Raw genomic sequence first — 21,123 nt, 5'->3', positions numbered from 1 at the left:
ATGAAGAACTGTTAGTGTCAGAAACAAAGAAGTCCCAATTTTGCATAAAACATCTTTATTTAGTGGCCAGATCCCAATGAGTAATGGCAGTCTTTGCTTGATTCTGCTAAGATGGGCTGTTACACTCTTCAGACGGCAGACAGGTGGGGGTCACCAAATGCTGTTTGATCGGAGTGTGTAGAGTAAAATAAAACTGCTTGTTCTTTGATAAAAATCTTTAAAATATAAAAAAAGAAAAAGAAGCCCAAAGCAGTTTTAAAACCAAGGTGCCACCCTGTTCTATTTACAGTAGATTCCTTTTTAATAAGAGAACTCTGCTGAGGCCCCTCATACTCACCGTCGAGGGAGACCTACCCCATTCCCTTCCTCTCCTTCCTCATTTGAGGAAGCTTCGGTTCCCTCACTCATCTTTGAATCTCTTCAATACTTCTTACTGCCATTCATAAACAACCTATTCAGTGGACACTTTCTGAGCACCTACTGTGTGCCAGGCACTGTGCTGGGGATGGAGATCTAGATGAAACATTTGGACCCCACCTTGGGAAGCTACACTTTGGGCTAAACTTACAAAATAGCATTCTTCACATTATGCTTCCCGGTACCGCAGGCCCCTATGAATTTGGGGGTTTGAGACAGTGCCCTTGGTCGGGGTGGTGGTGGTAGCGCACTTGGCACATTGTTGACACGATGGATCTAGGATGGCCCGGAGCTTGTTCATTTACAATCTCACTTCTGAACTTGTAGCAGGTGACACTCATTGGCTCTGTTTGTGCCAATGTGGTTTTGGGGAGGGCAATCTTTTAATTAGCTTCCATAAATCCCAAATTTGAAAAGTCCTTAGCCCCTCAACTATAAGACTTGGGGAACACATGTATGTGAAAGTCTCCCCCTCCTCCACTTGGATTTACAGCAGGAGTTCTAACCTCCTGTCCATCATTCCTCAAAGCCCACAGGTGCCCTCTTACCTCGTCACCCCAACCCCACCCCCATGTAGATTTCTCTGTTCTTTGAGAATCTTTTTGTTTTTCTTCAAACACAAAATAAGCCTGCAGGTATCACTCCCTGTCATAATTGAATCCAAAACTAGGTTCTTGCCTTTGGTCCACATCTTTGTCCGTGAGGCCTACAGACACCCATGAGAGTTGCATTAAAAAAAGAAAAAGGCAAGCCGTGAGCTACAAAACCAGAATTGTGCACAACACAGCATAGAAGCAAAAACTATACTGTGCCCTCTCAGCTGTCTCTTGTGCCATACATGGCAGACCATCCCTGTGATCATTCACATTTGGAGATCTTTCTCAGGCAGAGTGAGTCAAGTCCAAACACTGATGGTGGGCCTCTCTCCCACTCCCTGAAGCCACGAAACCAACCGCTGAACAGTGGTGGAGGCAGCTTGGCAGGAACGCCACACCCATGCCTCTCACAGGCTACAGCCACCGCTTCAGTACAATGTGCATCCCAACAGATGCTACTCTGATGTCCACTCAAGAATATTGGTACCAGAGTCACAGCTCCCTTCGAGTTCACTCCAGGCCCTTCGGACCCGAAGGCATCTTAGGGAGTTATCGTTTGTATGTTACATTCAGCCTGCCTTGCCCCGCTGGAGGAAGATGCCAGGTTCGAAACGTGAGGATGATGAGAAGGGCAAGCATACTGGGAGGGTGGGACAGGGAGGTGATCATGCACAAGCTCCTGGCTCTGTCGTGCATACGTGTTCAGTGCGACAGCGTGTATTTCCACACATGAGGGTTGTGGTTGTTCATAAAAGAAATAACCCGCCCTGAAAAGCTCTTTTGGCAAATGTGGCCACGAATATGTGGCCACGAATATGTGTCCGTGTGTGTGAAACGTGTTATGAGGTGATGTGTCAAGTCCCGTGAGTGTATCCTCCTGGCCCCTCCCCCGTTGCCACACCCACCACATCCCCAAGGACAACCTGATGGGTTACACCTGGTCGGTTTGATATTCAGACGCTTCTGACAGGCTCTCTGAGAAGCTCAGGAAGTTCTCCTGGTACTCGGAGCACACAATCTCATAGCGGTAGTGCCGGAACTCCACAGCCAGCGTGCCGAAGTAGGACAGGAAGCACATGACCAGGCCCCACTGGACCCTGGCTGCGTACATGTGGATATCTTGGGCCATGAGGATGAAGTCTGGGGAGCAGTGGTCAAGGAAGGTAATCAAACGTCAGTCTCCCCATCACTGACAAAGCTGGTAGCCAGGGCCACGCTCAAGAGTAACTTGACAATGGCTAGCTGGGACCTGGTATTTGCATGCATTATCAGATATTGTTATTGAGCTGTGTGCCATGGTGGATATATTTCTAGATGTTTTCACAGATAATGCCTTCTAGCCATTCAATCCCATCATTACTGACAGTTTTAGAGACAATCAAGATACTGAGGACAAGTAGGTAACTTTCCTAAAGTCTTTCTCGCACAGGTGTGAATTGGTGGATTTACATGAACACCTTGGCCATGCATCAGCTACTGAACTCTACACCTGCCTGCTTAAATGTGAGCAGCAACTGGACTGCTACTCTGCTGAACATTTCAGATCACAGCTACTTCCTTCCACACAACAGTGTCTGTGTCACAATGCTAATGTGACCTTTTGTTCTTCTTTTAGGCTGTACTGTATAGGATAGTCTCACTCATGACCAAATGTAGAAAAGCAACTTAAAAAGCCTTAATGAACCCGGTGTGATGGTGTATGCCTGTAACCCCAGAATCTGGTTTCTTTATCTATACAGTGAGTGGTGTATGCCTGTAATCACAGCATCTGGTTTCCCTATCTATACAGTGAGTGGTGTATGCCTATAACCCCAGCATTTGGGGAGCAGAGGCAGGAGAAATCAGGCTTCATGGATAATGTCTATACAGTGAGTTTGAGGTCATCCTGAACTGTATAAAAATCTGTCTCAAAACAAAAGGTTCACAATAGTAGGAAGGGACAAAGGGCTAAAAAGGGGTTAAAATGAGCAAAACACATTATGTATACATCAAATGCCACAACGAAGCCTGCTATCTTTTTAATTTTGAAACTAAATGGATTTATTTTATTTTATATGTGAAGAAGTATGCATTTTACCTGGTGTGCATGTAGCCTCAGGAACTGGAGTTATGAATAGTTGTGAGCCACCACTGAACCCAGGTCAGTCCTCTGCTCTTAGCCACTGAGCCGTCTTTCCAGCCTCAATAAGCCAATTATGATACTCAGTTTCCAGCACCCACATGATGGTGCAGACCCATCCACAACTCTAATACCAGGGGATGACTCTGTCTTCTGAGCTCCAAAGAAACCGGACACAAACATGGTGCATGTATGTGCAGGCAAACAGGCACACAAATCAAATAAACATAAAACCCCCAAATAATCACAAATACTAATAAAAATCAATAGTCCTATTCCTAAATATATGTACACCTACATAAAAGAAATGCACATATGTAACACATGTAATGTGTATGCACATACATGTGATCCTGTACATGGAAACATAGGAGCTAAGAGCAAAAAGCTCACAGCGTTTTAGTGAACTCTGAAGACTCTAAAAACCAAAACATTCAGAAAAATCAGATACATCCCTAGACATCTGAGAACTTGTGTCTGTGTTCCATCTTTAAATTACAGACCTAAAATCTCTAGAGACTCAGAATAAAGAACAGGTAAGTGTTTACATCAGGCAAACTTTGGTCCCTTAACTGAGCCTGGATCCAGGAAACCCAGATACTAACACTTCCAAGCGTTCAGATCCAACAGGATCAGAGCCAAGGGCTGTCAGCCCAGAGTCACTGTAAGTCTGTGCACCTTCTTCTGACTGAGGACAGAAAGTATCACCAGTGCCTCCCCGTTAACTCACGGGGGAAATGGCAGCTTTGACTTCTTTGATCATATTTTATCAGGTTGCTACAGTCTTTGTCATTCTGGACAAATTAACCTACCTTCGAATCTCAGCCTGTGATTAAAAGAATCAATGCATTTCAAGTGCTTACAGTGATGGCGAGATATAATAAATGCCCAGCACATGCTGGTGGTTACTATCACCGAGGCATGTAACTGTTAGCTGGACTTGACCACTTAGGAATCGTGACTCCCTCTTCTGGTTCTTCAGGAGAACCTGTGAGTAAATGTGGGTACCGCAGGGTATAGATCAGCCTGAGCCACGCTGATCTATACTAGGAATAAAGGCGGATTCTCCCTTCATCTGCTTTGTGCACTGGGTAACTGACAGTGGGGTGGTGGCTTGAATGAGAAACGCCAACCACAGGCTCATGTACCGGAAAAGTCCACCCCCAGTTGGTGGCTACATTTGGGAAGGTTACAGAACTCTTAGAAGATGCAGTCTTGCTGCGGGAAGTATGTTACTGAGTGCAGGCTTTGAAGGCCTTTCTGTTTCCTGTGTATGGGTGAAAATGTGAACAGCCAGCTTCCTGATCCAGCCATCTTGCTTTCCCTATCTATTGCCATGCTTTTCCCATCATGATGAACACTAACCCTCTGGATCTGTAAGCTAAAACAAACCCTGTCATCTTCTAAGTTGCTTCTGGTCAGGGTACTTTATCATAGCCAACAGAAAAGGGACCAACACAGATGGGAACTGGCAACTTCTCCTGGGCCAGTTTACTGGTGGTTATCACTGAACCCTGCCCTAGCCAGCAGTGGGGCTTGTCTGGGGTTTAAGGGGGCTTTCCTTTCTTCTGCTGGTTGATGGGCAGGTGAGGTGTGGATGGCCTGGGCCGTTCTTCCCCAGTTTACTAGGAATAAAAGCTGAGTTTCACCCCGCTCTTCTTCTCCATTGCTTCAAACTCCAAGGGGAGAAAAGGACATGAACAGCACCCCAAAGCCTCAAGTATTTAGTCAGGAAAACCACACACTGTAGGTGATCTAGTTCCTGAATTTGTTCTCCAGTAAAATTTATAGTCCTGAAAGATGAACATTTGTCCCTTGAAATTCATTTTAAGGATAATAAATGACCTAATCCTAATAGGACTTAAAGTCATAGATGAATTTTTTCCATATTGAAAGTTTTATTGAGGGGGAGATAACAAAATAAGGGAAGGAAAGAGCAAAGAGGTAAAGAGACAGACAGACAGACAGACAGAAGACAAGAGACAGGAAAAGTCCTGTCTGCCCCAGGGAACAGTGGTTGAGAAAAATCCCACACTGTTCTGGACTTCTTGCGCCATGGTTTTCATAAATGGAGACATTATATGGTGGGAGACCGAATACATGATGACACCTTTCCCATAGGCTGAAATAATCTTCAGATGGCAGAATCTGCTTCCATTTTAGTTTCCCGTCTCTCCTTGGCATAAACATCTGATTTTACAGTTTTTTAAAAATCAATTTTAAGTTATTATTTATTTTTGAGACAGGGTTTGGCATAGTCAATGTAGCCCTGAACTCACCATGTAGTCAGGGATGATCTTAGACTCCCAACTCTCTTGCCTGCACCTCCCAGGTTCTGGGATTACACTTATGCTCCACCATCCCTGACTATTAGTTTTAATTTATTCATTTTTAAAAAGATTTTTTTTGTGTATGAGTGCTTTGTCTACAAGTGTGTATGTGTACCCCTAGTGTGCTCAGTGTCTGAGGAGGCCAGAAGCGGATGTTGGATCCCCTCTATCTGGAGTTACAGACAGTTGTGAGCCATCATGTGGGTGCTGGGGTTCAAACTCCAGTCCTCTGTAAGAGCAGCCAGTGCTCTTGACTACCGAGTCATCTCTTAGCTCCTGGCTATTCATTTTTAAAGCTAGCATACAAAGTATTGGGTTCATTATGACATTTTGGTCTGACACTCTGATCTGACAGTTTTTCTACATACCAGGGAGGGCAATGGTCTCTTCTTCTACATATAAAACTTACCTGTGTTCTACTGTCCCTGGCAAAGAGCCTTCAAAGGATACACAGGACTACACAGAGAGTGATAACAGCTGACAGGATGACTCGTGGAATTCCAACTCTCCGCCCTTCATTCTTGATGTTGACTTTGAGTGTCAGTGCAGCCTGTATCCAGCAGGTCAGTGTGCCAAACCCAAAGGTCAAGGATGTCCCCACGTTATGGATTTCTTCATCATTTGTGAGCTGGGGAAAAGAGAAGCTACGTGGAGGCTCATTTTGAAAACGTGTTGGCAGATGAAAATATGAGGGAAAGATAGGAAAAGAACTTCTAGACAGTGAGGCCAGAGAGCTTGGAAAAATTTGACTTTTTCATCTCTACTGACTCTGTGTTGGTTCTCAAATGGTGAAAAACCACAGAGGGGGAGAAAAAGAGACAGGTTTCCCCAAACTTAAAAACAAGCAGAGGATGGGATCCGCTTCCTGAATTAATTTTCCAGAAAAAGCTTTTAAGGAAAGGAAATTAAGAAGCAGGAAAATTACACAAAAAAGGAAATGTCAAGTTTCTATGGGCACACATCCCAGACTCTGCTTCCCAAGGCTGATCGAAGGAGCAGGATGGGTGTGACTGTGCACTTACTGGGAATTGCCAGTCCTGGCACGAGAACACTTGGCGGGCACACAGTGACACCCCTTGGAACAGTTGTCCTGTCTGTGGGACTCAACCTACTCAGCGTTGACAGGAGTTCTCTGGGTTTTGTTTTCCTATAGTAATAAAGAAATCTGCAGGCTCCGAGTGTCAGCCAGGTCCACCGGCCATTAAAGAACGGCTGTGCTGAAGACCCATCCTCAGGGCATCCGTGGAGTCGGACACTGGGACTCCTTTGGGTTATTTCAGTTGGTTGTTAAGAGATGTAATGAGCTCTGTGAATCATTACCTAGCTACTTTACAAAAGGCGCCCATCACTGAAAACACCATTTGAAATTATCTGCATTTTAAGTGCACATAAAAAAAAAAAAAAAAAAAAAAGAGCCACTGAAGAGACAGCTTTTAAACTACGGTGAAATAATTGCTTTAGAACTCTACAGTAACCTCAGGTGTTTGACAGTTTGACAGTGTTGCCATAGTATTCAATCAAACCAATATCACTTTTCCCTTATAATTTTTCTATTTTTTGTGTTGTAGCGCTCCCTAACCCCCCTCCCCCCGCTAGGAAGACACTTTCCCCTCATATTTCAAAAGGTATATTTTCAAATTTTACTTAAAATAATGATTTCTCAAGTTAAATTTCACTTCCAGGAAATCCATTTCTCATGTCAAATGCAGCCCATTTCATTTACTGTCAGTATCTTTACCTGATTTTAAAATAGGTAACACCATCATATGGTTCAAACTTTTATAAGTTTATAAAACGAGGCAGCTATCGAAATGTTTCTTATGCCAAGCTCCAGGTGGTTGATTATTGTAGATACTCCAGCGATGGTTCTTCGTATCCAGTGTTATTGTTCATACCTTTAGATTCTGTCATTCTTCAAGACCACCATTTCTGGGATTCTTCTGGGACTTTAGGATGAAACTCGCTCTCGGCTACTCTTCAGTGCTCAGGGCCCTGGTGGGGCGAGTGCTATTTACTTTAAGTTATGCCCACATCTGTAGTACTGACAGGCAGCTCAGCACAGCACCAGTCACCACCAAGATCTCAGCAACAATCTCAACAGATATGCTGTTGTCCATCTGTTATCCTAGGCAATGCTCATTCAGCTTGATACAGAGTGGGAATGCCAAACAACTCATAATGCCAAAAAAAAAAAAAAAAAAATTAGTTGCTACTGTGTGCCAAGGTTGAGGTCTTGAGGATCAGACGGTCCTGGTTTAATGAATCAGTAAGAGTGAGGGTCAGAAGGAGAAGGAGACAGAGCCATGGAAAGCCCATGAGTGTGTTTTGGTGAGAACATGACTGTGTTTGCTAGAATGCTGAGGGCCTTGAGTGCCTATATCATTTAGAGTTCATTCAGCAGATCAGAGGGGAGGACCAGATATCTCTCTCATTTGCTCACAAGAGAGGTTTGTAGCGATGAAGGGTGGACTACAGTGCGGAGTGAATGGAGGCAGGGGATCAGCCAACTGTAGAATAAATAAAGCCATTCAGAACAAGGGGAAGATGCCGCAGTACTGGCAAGGAAATCTCTCTTCCAGCTGTGCTTGAGGGCTTCTGAGTTCTGAGGATGAGTGAGGGGTTCTGGAGAAATTCTGGGCTTCCCATCCTGAATTCATGGGAACTTGCTATTCTGAAATGTGTGCTTACACCAAATACGGCCAGTCTGTGTTTAATTATCAAGAGGCAGTGATCTTAGTAATTTTCTAGAAGCACACTGCAATATGATTTATAATGAAGACAAGTGTGAAACACTCTGTAAAGCACCCTCTTTGGAAATACACAGCTGTTCTAGGATACCTCCCCTGCTCATCAGTCATCTGCATCTGCAGTTAGCACTGGCGAGGGAAGAGGCGCGGGTGCAGAGACCCTGAAGATAACAGATGCAGAATCAAAGTGCAAACTTGTTTCTCAAGTTCACACGGAATTATATGGGTCACATGGAGACCTTAGGCTGCCACAACCTACAAGTGAATAATCTTACCAGCATGAGAAGGAGGGGAAAAAGCCAGAGGAAGTACCTGGAAATTACCAAGTAAGGTCATTCCAAAGGAAGCCAGACACAGCGCCACCAATCCGCTAATATTCAGCCATGGGTTTAAAACCTTTGGTTTCAGCTGGATGAAGCGCAGAATAGCTACCACCAGGGCTAGAATAAAACAAACCTTAAAATTAAAGAATGTAAACCACACACCTAGACTAAGGCAGAAGTCTAAAGCCATAATGTGGAAAAAAAAAAAAAAAAAAAAAAAAAGACCCTTTGAAAACCTTTTCTGAGACAAGGCTCAGGCTGGTGGCCTGGAAACTTAGTATGCAGTCCAGGTTCAAACTCAGGAACCTGCTCCCTTCACCTCCCCGAGAGCTGGGATTACAGGCGTGTGCCACCATGCATGTGTCTTCACAGCAGAGTTTAAATCTCACCACAGAAAAGTTTTCTTTATTATTTCTTTGATTTTATTTTGAGATTATAATGTAATTATGTCATTTTCTCCTTCCCTTTCCTCCCTCCAAACGCTCCCATGCACACCTACTTGCTATCTTCCAAACTCATGGCTTCCTTTCTTCATTAATTGTTGTTAGATACATATATGTTTGCGCGCGCGCGCGCATGCGCGCGCGCATGCGCGCGCGCACGCGCACATTCCTAAACACATAAATACAAACAGCTTGGTCTGTAACTGCTATTTGCAGGCATGTTTTCAAGGCTGACCATTTGGTATTGGATAATCAAGTAATGTGCTCTTCCCTGGTGAAGACTATTTTCCCACTGTCAGAATGCCTCAGTTACTTGTAGTTCTTGACAGACAGACAACTTTCAAAGAAGCTTTTCATTCAATGCTTAGACCTTTCAGATGCCTTACTATTCGTAACTTTTGGGGAGCCAGGGGATGTTCCACAGCCAGGCCGAATGTGGCCCTTCCAGCAGTGTACAAGGGTGGCAGCATTGTTGACAGGGCTGTTCTCGGGCTCTCAGAGCAAGACTGGCAAAGAACAGGCTGACCTGGGGGAGCATCGCAGAGGCACCGTACCAAACAAAGAACACCAGGACAAAGAACATGGCGGTGGGGGGGGGGGGCTCGCTGGCCAGTCTCCTTCAGCTTAGAGCAGGGTTAGGACGGAAAGGGCAGAAGGCACAGGAATGAGGGCAAGGCTGCCACATCTGGACAAACCGTATCCACTAAAACTCAATTCTTTCAAATGACATTAGTCACGCATTTTTAAAAACTCAATTCTTTCAAATGACATTAGTCACTCATTTTTAAAAACTCAATTCTTTCAAATGATATTAGTCACTCATTTTAAAAACTCAATTCTTTCAAATGATACTAGTCACTCATTTTTAAAAACTCTATTCTTTCAAATGATATTAGTCACTCATTTTTAAAAACTCAATTCTTTCAAATGATATGAATCACTCATTTTTAAAGGGACACTTTTAAAAAGTGAACTGAGCATATGAAGGCAGAATGGGGAAGTTAGATTTCAAACACCCCTTCTAATAGAGGCCTTGGGGACAGTCTGCACTCAAGCCACTGACCTAAAAATCACCTTTTATTACTTAGTGCAGAGACAGTCTCTTATGTGTGTGTATGTATACATGTATAGTCTATAAATGATGGAAGACAATTGGCAATTAATTTAAATCATATCTACATATAAGGGATTGTAGTAATGACTTCCTAAGACTATTTTGATGTTATATTTCAGAAGGAAAGATGAAATTCCCCTATTGATATAGCAATTAAATTGGAAATTATTTACTAAGGTTTAACCTTTGCTCCAGGCCTTCATCTCTCTAGCCATTAATAGAGAAAAGTCATCCACATGTTTGCATTTCTCAGGTTGCTAGACTTCACTGTGTCAAGCTATGAGTACCTCTGGCTCATCCCCATTCCCAGTAATGGGAATAAAACATGATTCAAGTCTGAATTTCTGTAATCAAAATATGGATAAACCATGATTTACAAAACTGCAAAGTATTCATCTGGATATAGCTTTCGGTACATGTTCCAGCCAGGGACTATAACTGATCAGATAATAACTAAGTTGACAGGAGTTCTCCAACCAATATCACTGGAGTTGCACCAGGAGTCTATTAATTACATCTGTATCCTTGGGATGAGAATAAGCATGATGCTGTATTCGTTTTTAGGCTACAAACATAAGAAGATGTGAGAGTGTTAATTTCAGGGAGAGATAATAAGGAAGCCATATATGAGGACTGAGGGGCTCAACGCAGGACCTCGTACAAACATTTGCTAACTAACACTGTATGATGCCATGGCAGGACAAAACACAAACATACCAATTACATTTGATAGTTTTAAAAGACAACTAGTGAAAAGTATTTCCCTGGGAACCCTCTGCTGGGCATTTAAATTTGTGGGACATGGTGTGCAGAACTTTAGCCTACACCCTAAAGCCAGACCCCAGTATGGGTCCTCACACAGACTCACCTGACAGTCTGTGACCCCCCCTGCTGCAGGGAGGGTTTGAGGTACTCTAGGCACTATGCATGTCTTACCAAGAGGCATGGGCTTGCTCATCTCCTGAAAGCAGTGTCTTCCTATTTGGAATATGGGTGAGAAGCCACTTTCTCATGAACAGAAACCTATTTGAATATAATAATTTCACCCAGTTTCAACAGTTATATTTCAAACACCAGGCTTTGCTCTTTTAATCCACCAACCCTATACTAACCAGGCAAGAGACAGTCTCTCCCTTTAATATGAATTCTAGTTAGAAAGATGGAATTAATGAAAATTTGACTTTATAGGAATTTACAAACTGAATCTGCCTCCAGTCAAAAATTATCTGTTAAAAAGATCAATTTTCACCAAAGAGTGATCAAGTTTTAACTTCATAAAAGTAACTTCTAGGAATATGACAATTTCAATCTTCATATGACATATGCAGACCTATTCTCACCACAGCTACTTTCTGGCCAACAGATATATTTTAAAACTTTAGAAAATTACTATTTTTGTGCAAACCTGGCAACCTGAGTTCAATCCGCAGGACTCACATCTCAGGAGAAAACTAACTTTTACAAGTTGACAGCTGACCGTCACACCTGTTATAACTTGTGCATATTGTCTCCCCAGCAAACACCAATCCCCTCAGAAAGATGTAATAAACTTATATTCTTTTATCAACAGTTTTAGAAAAAGACCTTTTATTTTGTTTTTTGGGTTTTTTGTTCATTTGTTTTTTTTTTTTTTTTTCAAGACAGGTTTTCTCTGTGTGTAGCATTGTCTGTCCTGGAACTCACTCTGTAGACCAGGCTGGCCTTGAACTCACAGAGATCCACCTGCCTCTGCCTCCTTAGTGCTGGGATTAAAGGCATGTGCCACCATGCCAGGCTTAAAAAAAGAACTTTAAAATCTACTCCTTTGCTATATTTAGTCTCTATAAGTTTGTTGTTGTTAGCTGGGTGTCCCTATCTAATTTTCTTCTGTATTTTTAAAAGAACACAAATAGAAACATAGCTGACTTTTAAAAATGAAATATTTAAAAGCTGATTTGAGTTTCCAAGTCAGAAACTCAGAATGGCATCTCCCCACGGCAGCCCTGAGTCGGCGCCACACTGGACCAACTTCTATTTGTTTCACTTTGCTGGCTTTGCTGTCTATGTATCAGTGATTCCTACTTAAGGCTGCAATAAAGCAAGACAGGGAGCACGCTTTGGCAGAAGGAGGCAGGCGGCCACATTAGGTATCTGAAAACACGTAGCAATTACCTTCACCCTCACAGCCTCCCCAGGCCAGGGGGAAAGACATTCCTTTAGACAGACACATTAGTCTTGGGTTCTTCCCCCTCCCCCCTAGTGGAGAGGAAAGTGTACATTTAGGACAAAGAACGCAGCTAATTCTGTGAAGAAAATGACCCAGCATTTACTCTTTGATTAGCCTGTCAAAAAGATAAAAGATCTTTGCTAATCTTAATAAGCACCGCATGGACCCTCTTTTTTAGACTATAAATTACACTTTATACCGCTGTCAAAAACAGTGACTAGTAAGCAGCAAAGACTATTTTTAAAGGCAGTTGGAGAGCGTAAAGCCTGAGGTCTATCAGGGACCGGCCTGGGGAGGAGAAAGCGCCCTCCATATATAGCAATAATCTTTAGTAAGAAATGGATTCTTTTCCACTCCCGGAGTTGATAAATAAGTAATTGCTGTTTTGCTCTCACTGAACACTCATCTTAATCAGTTTTGTGTCTACCAGATGGCATCAAACATGATGAGAGATAATAAAGACTGAGCATTGGTTGCTGCAGTGCCTTCCAGCAGAAGCTGGCACAAGCTTAATTGCTTCTTGGTGGAGCGGGGAGAGCGAGAGAATCAGATGGTGATGGATGTCACTTGGAAGAGGGGTTTCACTTGTACTGCTGGTATCTGCACATGCTTTTACAATTGGTTAATCACGGGCTTCGTGCGTGACGGCGTGACTTGTGAGGTGTGCAAACTGGCCATTTTTAGATCCTATCTATACTTAAGACTACTGGGAAATATCAATTCGACCATAGAATGCAAAGGAAGACAACGCGTAGCTTGCAGCATGCTCACTGGTTTCTTTACAGCCCAATGGAGGACAGTCTGTGACAGCGTCCGCATGAAGGCGGGCTCCTGTGTGTGTGATAAAATGAAGCAGTGTCTGGAGAGTACTCAGCCATGGCTCTGGGGTAGACATCACAGCTATTAACGGCTGTGTTGGGCCCTAGGGGATGATGCTCACCGCAGAGGTTGTCAGCCTGTAGGCCTGTGCGCCGTGATCAAGGAGGGTCTGTGGAAGGCCCCAGCCCTGCAATCCCAGTTCCCTCTTGGGGCTTTGTTCTCTGTTAACTGAAAGAATTTGTAGGTAGCCACTTAGGCCATGGTATGAGTGAATTTACTGGGCATTTGTTTATTTATTTATTACTTATTTGTAGGCAGAGACTTTCCATGTAGCCCAGGCTGACCTTGAATTCAGATATCCATCTGCCTCTGCCTTCAGATGTTTGGGTTTAAAGGCATGTGCCACCATGCCTGGCTTGGGTGTTTTTAGAAGAGCACGTGTCAAGAGAAGGGGAAAGGGGTGTAAAGCTGGCAGTTATGAGGCTGAAGGCTGGGAAGACTAACTGGTCACACATAGGTACTTTCTGCTGAGAGCTGTGTCCTTAAGCACTGTGACCACCTGGGATATGCAAACCTCGTGGTCAAGGGCCGTAAGGAAAGGCTGCTTTAAGGAGCCAGTGACCCAGCATGTGACCTGGTGCTTGTGGGCAGACACTTCTAGGTTAGGTGACACCTGGGCAGGAAAAGGCATTGACAAAAGAACATTTTACCCCAGGGAAAACCTTTGTGAACTGCAGACTCCCTCTCTCAGCGTGTTCTTCGTGTTTTTCATGGTTTGAGTTTTTTGGACCAACTGAGATTCTGCCCATATTGCGTCCTGAACCAACAATCTTCCAGTGGCTGGAGAGATGGTGTAGCAGTTAAGAGCAAGCTGTTCTTGCAGGGGACCTGGTTTCATTCCAGCACCCACCCTGTAGCTCACAACTGTCAGAAGCTCCAGTTCCAGGGCATCTGATGCCACTAATAACTGCCATGAGTTCCAGGCATGCAAGTGATGTACATACATGCATGTAGACACAAGTCATATACACAAATTAGAAATAAATCTTTAAAAAAGTATACATGGCTTTAATCCGATGCTTGGGAGATGGAGGCAGGAGGAGCAGGAGTTTAAAAGTCATCTGTTACATCAATTCAAGGTTAGCCTGGGCTAAATTAGATCCTGTATCAAGAAGAAGGGGGAGGAGTAATAATAATAATAAATAATAATAATATAATATACACAAGGCTGGGGGTCAATTGGTAGAATGTTTGCCCACCATGCCCAAAACTCTGGATGTGATCTCCAGAACCATAGAAACTGGGCATGGTGGTGCATGCCTGCAATCCCAGAACTTGGAAGATAGAAGCAGGAAGATCAGAAGTTCAAGGTCATCCTGAGCTACATAGTGAGTTTAAGGCCAGCCTGGGCTACGTAAAACCCTATCTCAAAGTATGGGGGGGCACGCAAACATTAGGTATGAGTAACAAATCGTTTTGGAGTAGAGAGAGAAGGGTCTATGTGTAAGTGAACTATACAGATATAGGGGAGAAAGACAACAAAAGCTGGAGCTGTCTTTGCAGTCCTATCTGTATCTTCTGCTAGCAATGGAAGTCTCACTGTACAAAACAAAACAAAACCCCCAACCAACCAAAAGCGTTCCTTCAAAAACCTGGGGGTGTTGTGCTGTCCCTGGTCCTCTCCCAACAGCATGCCAACAGTGACAGCTAGCTGACAAGACACCCAGAAGGCCTGACTTGGAGAAAGGCTATACAAAGTAGATTCCATAAGAGAAAAGAGCATGGCTGGATCCCACCATCTCCAGAGGACTGGCAGGGCCCTGAAAGTACCTGCAGATCCTGGGGGACAGGATGTTAAAGGAGGGTTTGGTGCTGTAAGAAATCGTTCTTTTTCACATGGCAGCTTGACATGTACGTGAGCACACAGGAGGGGGCCATCCTAGGGTCAGTGTTAACAGAGATAAAATGCATCACAGAGCCTTCTACTTCCCCATTGCCGCAGAATATTACTTTAACTAGGCAAAGGTGTGTTGCATTTGTTTAGGCTGCATCTGTTTAATTATGTAAAGATGTGTTGCTGTTTCACCTTGCCTGCCTAATGCACCTGATTAGTCTAATAAAAAGCTGAATGGCCAATAGCTAGGCAGAGGAGGGAGAGGTGGGGCTGGTGGGCAGAGAGGATAAGTACAAAGAGAGAGAAGGAGAGAACAAGGGAGAAATGTGGGGCATATCAGAGCCAGGCAGGCAGCTGCCATCCAGCCAGAAGTGGAGGAAGCAGGAATAAAAGAAAGGTAAAAAAAAAAAAAAAAAAAAAAAAAAAAAACCAAGGCAAAAGGGTAGAAGAAGAGAAACAGGTTAAGTTCTGTTATAAGAGCTAGTGGGACAGACATAAGGTAAGGCCCAGCATTCATAACTAATAATAAGTCACCATGTTATGATCTGGGGGCTGATTGGCTGCCAGAAAGAAAGCCTGCTCCACCCATCTTCGCCAGGGAAGGAATAAATAAGACATGTGCATCCTATCACTGTCTCAGCAAGATTCTATGACAGTGAAATATATTATCTCACGCAGCAAAAGAAATAAAGTTCTGAGTGTGAAGCAGCAGATAAAGATGGTAAAGGGAAGAGGGCTGGGAAGGAGGCAGGGGGACGCAGAAGGATTTACAAGGGGGAAATGACCCTTAAGGAGTGGCCTTCAGCATACAGACCCGACATGCACGCACGGCACAGGTCCCCCACTGTTTTGATATGGATTCAGGAGGATTTAAAACAGAAATGTGGCAGAGCCCACAAAGCACTGTTCCTGCTCATCTTACCTAGGAAGGCGGCCATGTTCATCACTTGACTGAACACACAGCTTGCAGGAGGATCGTCGCCTGCAAAACTGGAAAAAGACGTAGCCTTAGAGTCTGGCTATTCAAATCTGTAACTTCGTGGGTCTGACATGGACTTTCCTTAAGTTCAACAGGTTGGGCAGAATCAAAGTTACCTGATGTACGGGGCATGCTTCGCGCCAGATTTCCTAGATAACAGAAAACACAGAGGCACAGGTTAAGGCAAAGTTGCTATAACTCTATGGGGGAATAGTGAATTCTCTAGGTGTAAACTTTACCTTGCAGCTGAATTTAATGGCAAAATTTTGTCATCTTCCACGGCTATAAAGTACCTAGCAAGAAAGAATGGCCAGTTTATAAAACAAAAATTTAAAGCAAAAAAACAAAAAACAAAAAACAAAAAAACAAAAAAAACAAAACAAAACAAAACAAAAAAAAAAAACACCCTAAGAATTGTTTCTCTTTTTAATCAGGTTAAATATCTATTTTATCTATATCATGAATATATGCCATATCCATTATTTTCTAACTAAGAGAATGCTTTTTAGCTAGGCATGTTTGCATGCATACAACTGTATTTCTAGTATTTGGGATATGGAGGTAGTGGGATCAGGAATTGAAGCTCCTTGGCTACACAGGGAGTGTAAGACCAGCCAGAGCTACATGAAACTCTCAAAACCCCCAACAAACTACCAGAAAACAGAAAAAGGTATTTAACTACATTTATTTTTCTTTGGGGACAGGATCCCATTGTACCACTGGCTGGCCTGGGATTTGTTACATAGCTCAGGCTGGCCTAAAACCTATGATTCTCCTGCTTCAGCTTTCCAAGTGCTAGGATTATAGTGTGGATCACCACAGCCCTGCCAACTGTAATTCTTTAGCCATAGGTCACCAGTGCTGTAAAGTTCACATGCTGTGATTATCAGGACCAGAGATGTGGCTTAGCAGGTAAGAGCGTGTGCTGTTCTTGCAGAGGACCCAAGTTGGGTTCTCAGCTGATGGGAGATGTCATTCTGTAAATATGTTTCTCTTATTGGTTAATGAATAAAGCACTGTTGGCCAATAGGAAAGCAAGATAGGCAGGACTAGGAGACAAGGAGGAGAGAGGAAGTAGTAGGGAGGAGTCAAGATGGAGGATGGAGAGGGAATGCCAGCCCCTCTCTCCAGTAAGATAAGACTATGTAGAAGTACTTAGATGAATAGGAATGGGTTAATAATTAAGACAGAGCTAGCCGATAAGAAACTAGTAACTGGCCAACAGAATTATACTAATACAGTGTCTCTGTGTATTATTTGGGGCTGGCAAGGCGGTGGGACCAGACCGGCAGGAAAAACGTACTCATAACACTCAGCACCCATGTCAGATAGCTCGCAACCTCCTGTGTGTGCAGCTCCAGGGGAATCTGATGCCTGTGGCCTCTGCATGCATCTACACTCATGTGCTCATACCCACAAGAGACATATGGACAATAAAAATCCCCTCAAAAGAGACCCCAAACTAACAGTGATAATTATCATCTGAAAACTAGGGGTGGGAGACAAACATTGTAAGTTTAATACAATGTCTCAGGAATGTGTGATTACCATTTTTCCTTTTCTGTTTTACCCTCCCCCTTCCCCCCCACTGTGGTCGTTTGAATGAGAATAAAGACTTGGTCCCTGGTTGGTGGAACTGTTTGGGAAGATTTAGAAGGTGTGGTCTTTTGGAAAAAGTTGTCACTGAGATGTGTCCTGTGAGGTTGAAAGGACTCACACCATCCCTTCTGATTCTCTCTACTCCCTGCTTGCAGATGAAGATGTGCATTCCCAGCTTCCAGCCTCCATGCCCTTGCTCTGCAATCATGGACTCTAACTCTCTGAATCTGGATGCTCCAAATCAAATGCTTTCTTGTGTAAGTTGCCTTGGGTATGGTGTTTTCTCATGGCAATAGAACAGTAGCTAAGACAGAGCCCATGGTTATCCAAGGGCTCTCACTGACCTACAGCCCCAGTCCACTGAAGCTGTTCCTCATGAGTTTTCTTAAGACAAATGTTGATTGAAACCAGCAGCTATGGGGCCTGTTTTTGGTGGTAAGCCAGGCCTTTCAGTGTAATGATACCTACTTTATAAACACCTCAGGTCTTGTCACAACTACATTGCAAATGGACTCATATAGCCAGTTTTCAAGACACACATTATGGTGGTATAAGCCAGTCATCCCAGAACAGGCTTCACACCAGCCTATAGGGTGAGACTCGGCCCCCAAACAAAGAAAAGCTTCATGAGAACGTGTGGCTGTGGTGGTACATGCCTGTGATTTCCCCATGTCAGAAGCAGAGGCTGGCGAGCTGTTGCAAGTTCAAGGCCAGCCTAGTCTACATAGTAAGACCTTGCCTTAAAAGGAGGATGGGTGGGGAGGGGGTGAAAGAGGGAGAGGAAGGAAAAGAACACAAACAAAGCCAGTCTTCATCACTAGCCATCACAGGGATACCACATGTATTTTAAAGACAGACTTACCTATTTTAAATAATCTATTATTCAGTTTTGTTATTTTACTTTAAGTAATAAAGGATGAGAAGAATGGAAGCTTTAGTAAAGTTGAATTAGTATATATGTTTATTTTAAAAAAACTAACCATTTGACATATATATATATATTATGTTATTCATAAATACATTTATATAAATATGCCCTAGTACCAAAACTTGGATTTTCTCTATATTACACTAGAATCCTTAAATTATTAACTAAGTATACTCACACTATCCACAAGCCAGCTGAAGTAAACAAAGTGAATACAAGAGGTAGAAACATCCATACACTGCATTTCTTCCCATCCATGCCTGTACCACTGAAATCAAAGGAACAGATGTTAATAATTAAGGCAAGAATCCACCCAACTCTTTCAAGATGGAAAGTCCAGCTGATAGCAAACAAACAAAACCCAGGTATTTTATAAAACCATGATTCAAGTCTGCTATTACTGCCACCTTCTTAGCAGGAAATCCCAGGATCAAAATAAGTTATCATTGTCTGGTACTAGTTTACAGATTTCTGATCTTAGCTGTGACCCAATGGGAGGGTTTTCATGAAAATGTTTAGCTTCATACACGCAGTGATACGTTTAAGAAGAGACAAAGCATTTTGAGATGTGGCGTGTAGAAGGGCTGGGTACTTTTAGAGTGACTATTAGTATATATGGCCTGATGGAACTTACATGTACTAAATCTATAGAAGACAGTGTTAGAAACAAACGGCTACTAACAAAGCTAGCAAATCAGGGGAAAAGAGATATTTTACAAATCTGACTTCCCTAGTGGGGTGCTATGGAGCAGTTCCAGCAGGTTCTCCAGGTGAGTGTGCTGCAAAGCAATGCATTAGCTCCAACAAGCACACAGAGAGATGACAGACACTGGGTATTTGGGGCGACTTAGCTTCACTTCCTGTGACTGTGACAAAATGTTCTGATAAAAGCAATGGAGGGATAAGGTTTGTTTTAGCTCACAGTTCCAGGTCACAGTTTATTGTTATAGGGAAATCACAGCGGCAAGAGCCCAAGAGAACAGATTACACACATTACAGTCGGGAGCAGGGAGCAATGGACTAATGCATGCATGCTGGTGCTTAGCTGGCTCTCTCCCGTTCATTCAGTCCAGGGCCCCGTCTATGAAGTGGTGCTGGCCACATTCAGGTTAGGTGCCCCCACCTCAATTGGCCCAACTAAAACTCTCACAGACATGCTCTCAGGCCAGCACAGTCCTGACAATCCACACTGATACTCTGCGTCAATTTGACAGCAACACACTAGCCATTGATGGGGGATGTCCTTCTGCATATGTGTTTCTCTTGTTGATGAATAAAACACCGTTTGGCCAATAGAGGCGGGACTAGGAGATGAGGAGAATTCTAGGAAAGGTAGGGAGACAGACTGCACCAGGCGTTCTCCAGTAGGATAAGGCCATGTAGAAATACATAGATTAGTAGTTATGGGTTAATAATTAAGAGAGAGCTAGTCAGTAAGAAGTCCTAGCCATTGACCAACAGTTTTATAATTAATCTAAGTCTCTGTGTGTTCATTTGGGGCTGAAGCAGTGGGACCTGTCAAGATAGAAACCTCCAGCAACACACTAGCCATCACAGGGATACCACATTTTTTAAATACAGTACAGGTCTATATTGGGGAAACCTGGAACAGGAGGTCTCTGTAAAATCAGAGCCTCCAAACGCTTACAAACTGAGATGGTTACAGAGCAGAAGCAGGATGTGGGGAATGAGGGTAAAAGCTCCCCCCCCCTTTTATTTTGATTCAAGATTGGCTGTCACTAGGAGTTACTACAGAATGGTGATAAGTAAAAGAATTCCACTGGGCAGTGGTGGTGTACACCTTTAATCCCAATACTCTGGAGACAAAGGCAGAGGATCTCTGAGTTAGAGGCCAGCCTGGTCTTCAGAGTGAGTTCCAGGATATCGAGGACTACACTGAGCCTTGAAAAAATTTCCAGGTGACCAAAGAACATCTCTTATGGACAGCTGATATCAAGGGTCTTCAGGGATGGGATGGGGAAGGAATCTAGGCTTTAGTTCTGGAATGCTTAAAACTGTGCTTTGTGAAAACTGCTACTATTTAACCAAACTATAAAAATAAAGTTTGCCATGGCTAACATTCCTGACTTTAGCTTCCAGAGATGGGTGGAGAAGGTAAGCTGTGGTCATATGTGTCTTTCCTGCTGGACAAGATTGGCATCCTCATTGGGATTTCTTGGAGCAGTGTCTGGTACCAGAAAATCTGGAGGACAAGGATGCTGTGAAGGAAGGGCCCTTCTTCAATGGTTTCCAAGGCTACTTAATGTAAATTTTGGAGAGAGGAGATGCCATTAAAGAGGGTTCCTTCCTCGATGGTTCTAATAATTATCTAGCTACCTAACATTCTCCTCTAAAGAGTTAAGACCCTAAAATCATCTAGGAGATGGGCACAGACCAATCTGATTGATTCTAGCAGACACTGGGGTGTAGATGGCTTCAGAGTCTCCCACTTAACTGACTTTCAGGCACTGAAGGGTGGTCAAGGGGATGAGATAGATGGTTCCAGGCTCATCTGAGTGTGAATAAACTGTAAAGAGTAGATAAAATTCAAGACAGTAGCTGAGTGCATAAGGGTTAGAGTTTAACAGCATCAGTACTAAGATCATAAT

The 21,123-nt window shown here is 43.4% G+C and overlaps 1 protein-coding gene across 1 annotated transcript; it reads right to left on the bottom strand.

The window, feature by feature from the left end:
* Nucleotides 1–1,800: 1,800 nt before the first annotated feature.
* Nucleotides 1,801–18,790, bottom strand: Tmem150c (transmembrane protein 150C). Its single transcript, XM_051198565.1, has 6 exons — nucleotides 18,693–18,790; nucleotides 16,227–16,280; nucleotides 15,931–16,136; nucleotides 8,522–8,649; nucleotides 5,913–6,090; nucleotides 1,801–2,153 (listed from the first exon to the last, which is right to left on the bottom strand). Exons 3-6 carry the CDS (start codon nucleotides 15,950–15,952, stop codon nucleotides 1,945–1,947), a joined length of 537 nt encoding a protein of 178 aa, XP_051054522.1. The 5' UTR covers nucleotides 15,953–16,136; nucleotides 16,227–16,280; nucleotides 18,693–18,790; the 3' UTR covers nucleotides 1,801–1,944.
* Nucleotides 18,791–21,123: the final 2,333 nt, after the last annotated feature.

Source organism: Phodopus roborovskii, unplaced genomic scaffold (genome assembly GCF_943737965.1).
Source record: "Phodopus roborovskii unplaced genomic scaffold, PHOROB, whole genome shotgun sequence".
Lineage (NCBI taxonomy): Eukaryota > Metazoa > Chordata > Mammalia > Rodentia > Cricetidae > Phodopus > Phodopus roborovskii.
This window is presented reverse-complemented; position numbering and strand designations above follow the sequence as displayed.

What these genes read in the sequence shown, in the direction of transcription:
- Tmem150c (XM_051198565.1), bottom strand. Translation starts at nt 15,952, where the DNA reads ATGAACATGGCCGCCTTCCTAG. An exon ending in GAACATGGCCGCCTTCCTAG is followed by an intron (nt 8,650 to 15,930) that starts GTAAGATGAGCA and finishes GTTTTATTCTAG; the next exon opens with CCCTGGTGGTAGCTATTCTG. An exon ending in CCTTACTTGGTAATTTCCAG is followed by an intron (nt 6,091 to 8,521) that starts GTACTTCCTCTG and finishes TCTTTTCCCCAG; the next exon opens with CTCACAAATGATGAAGAAAT.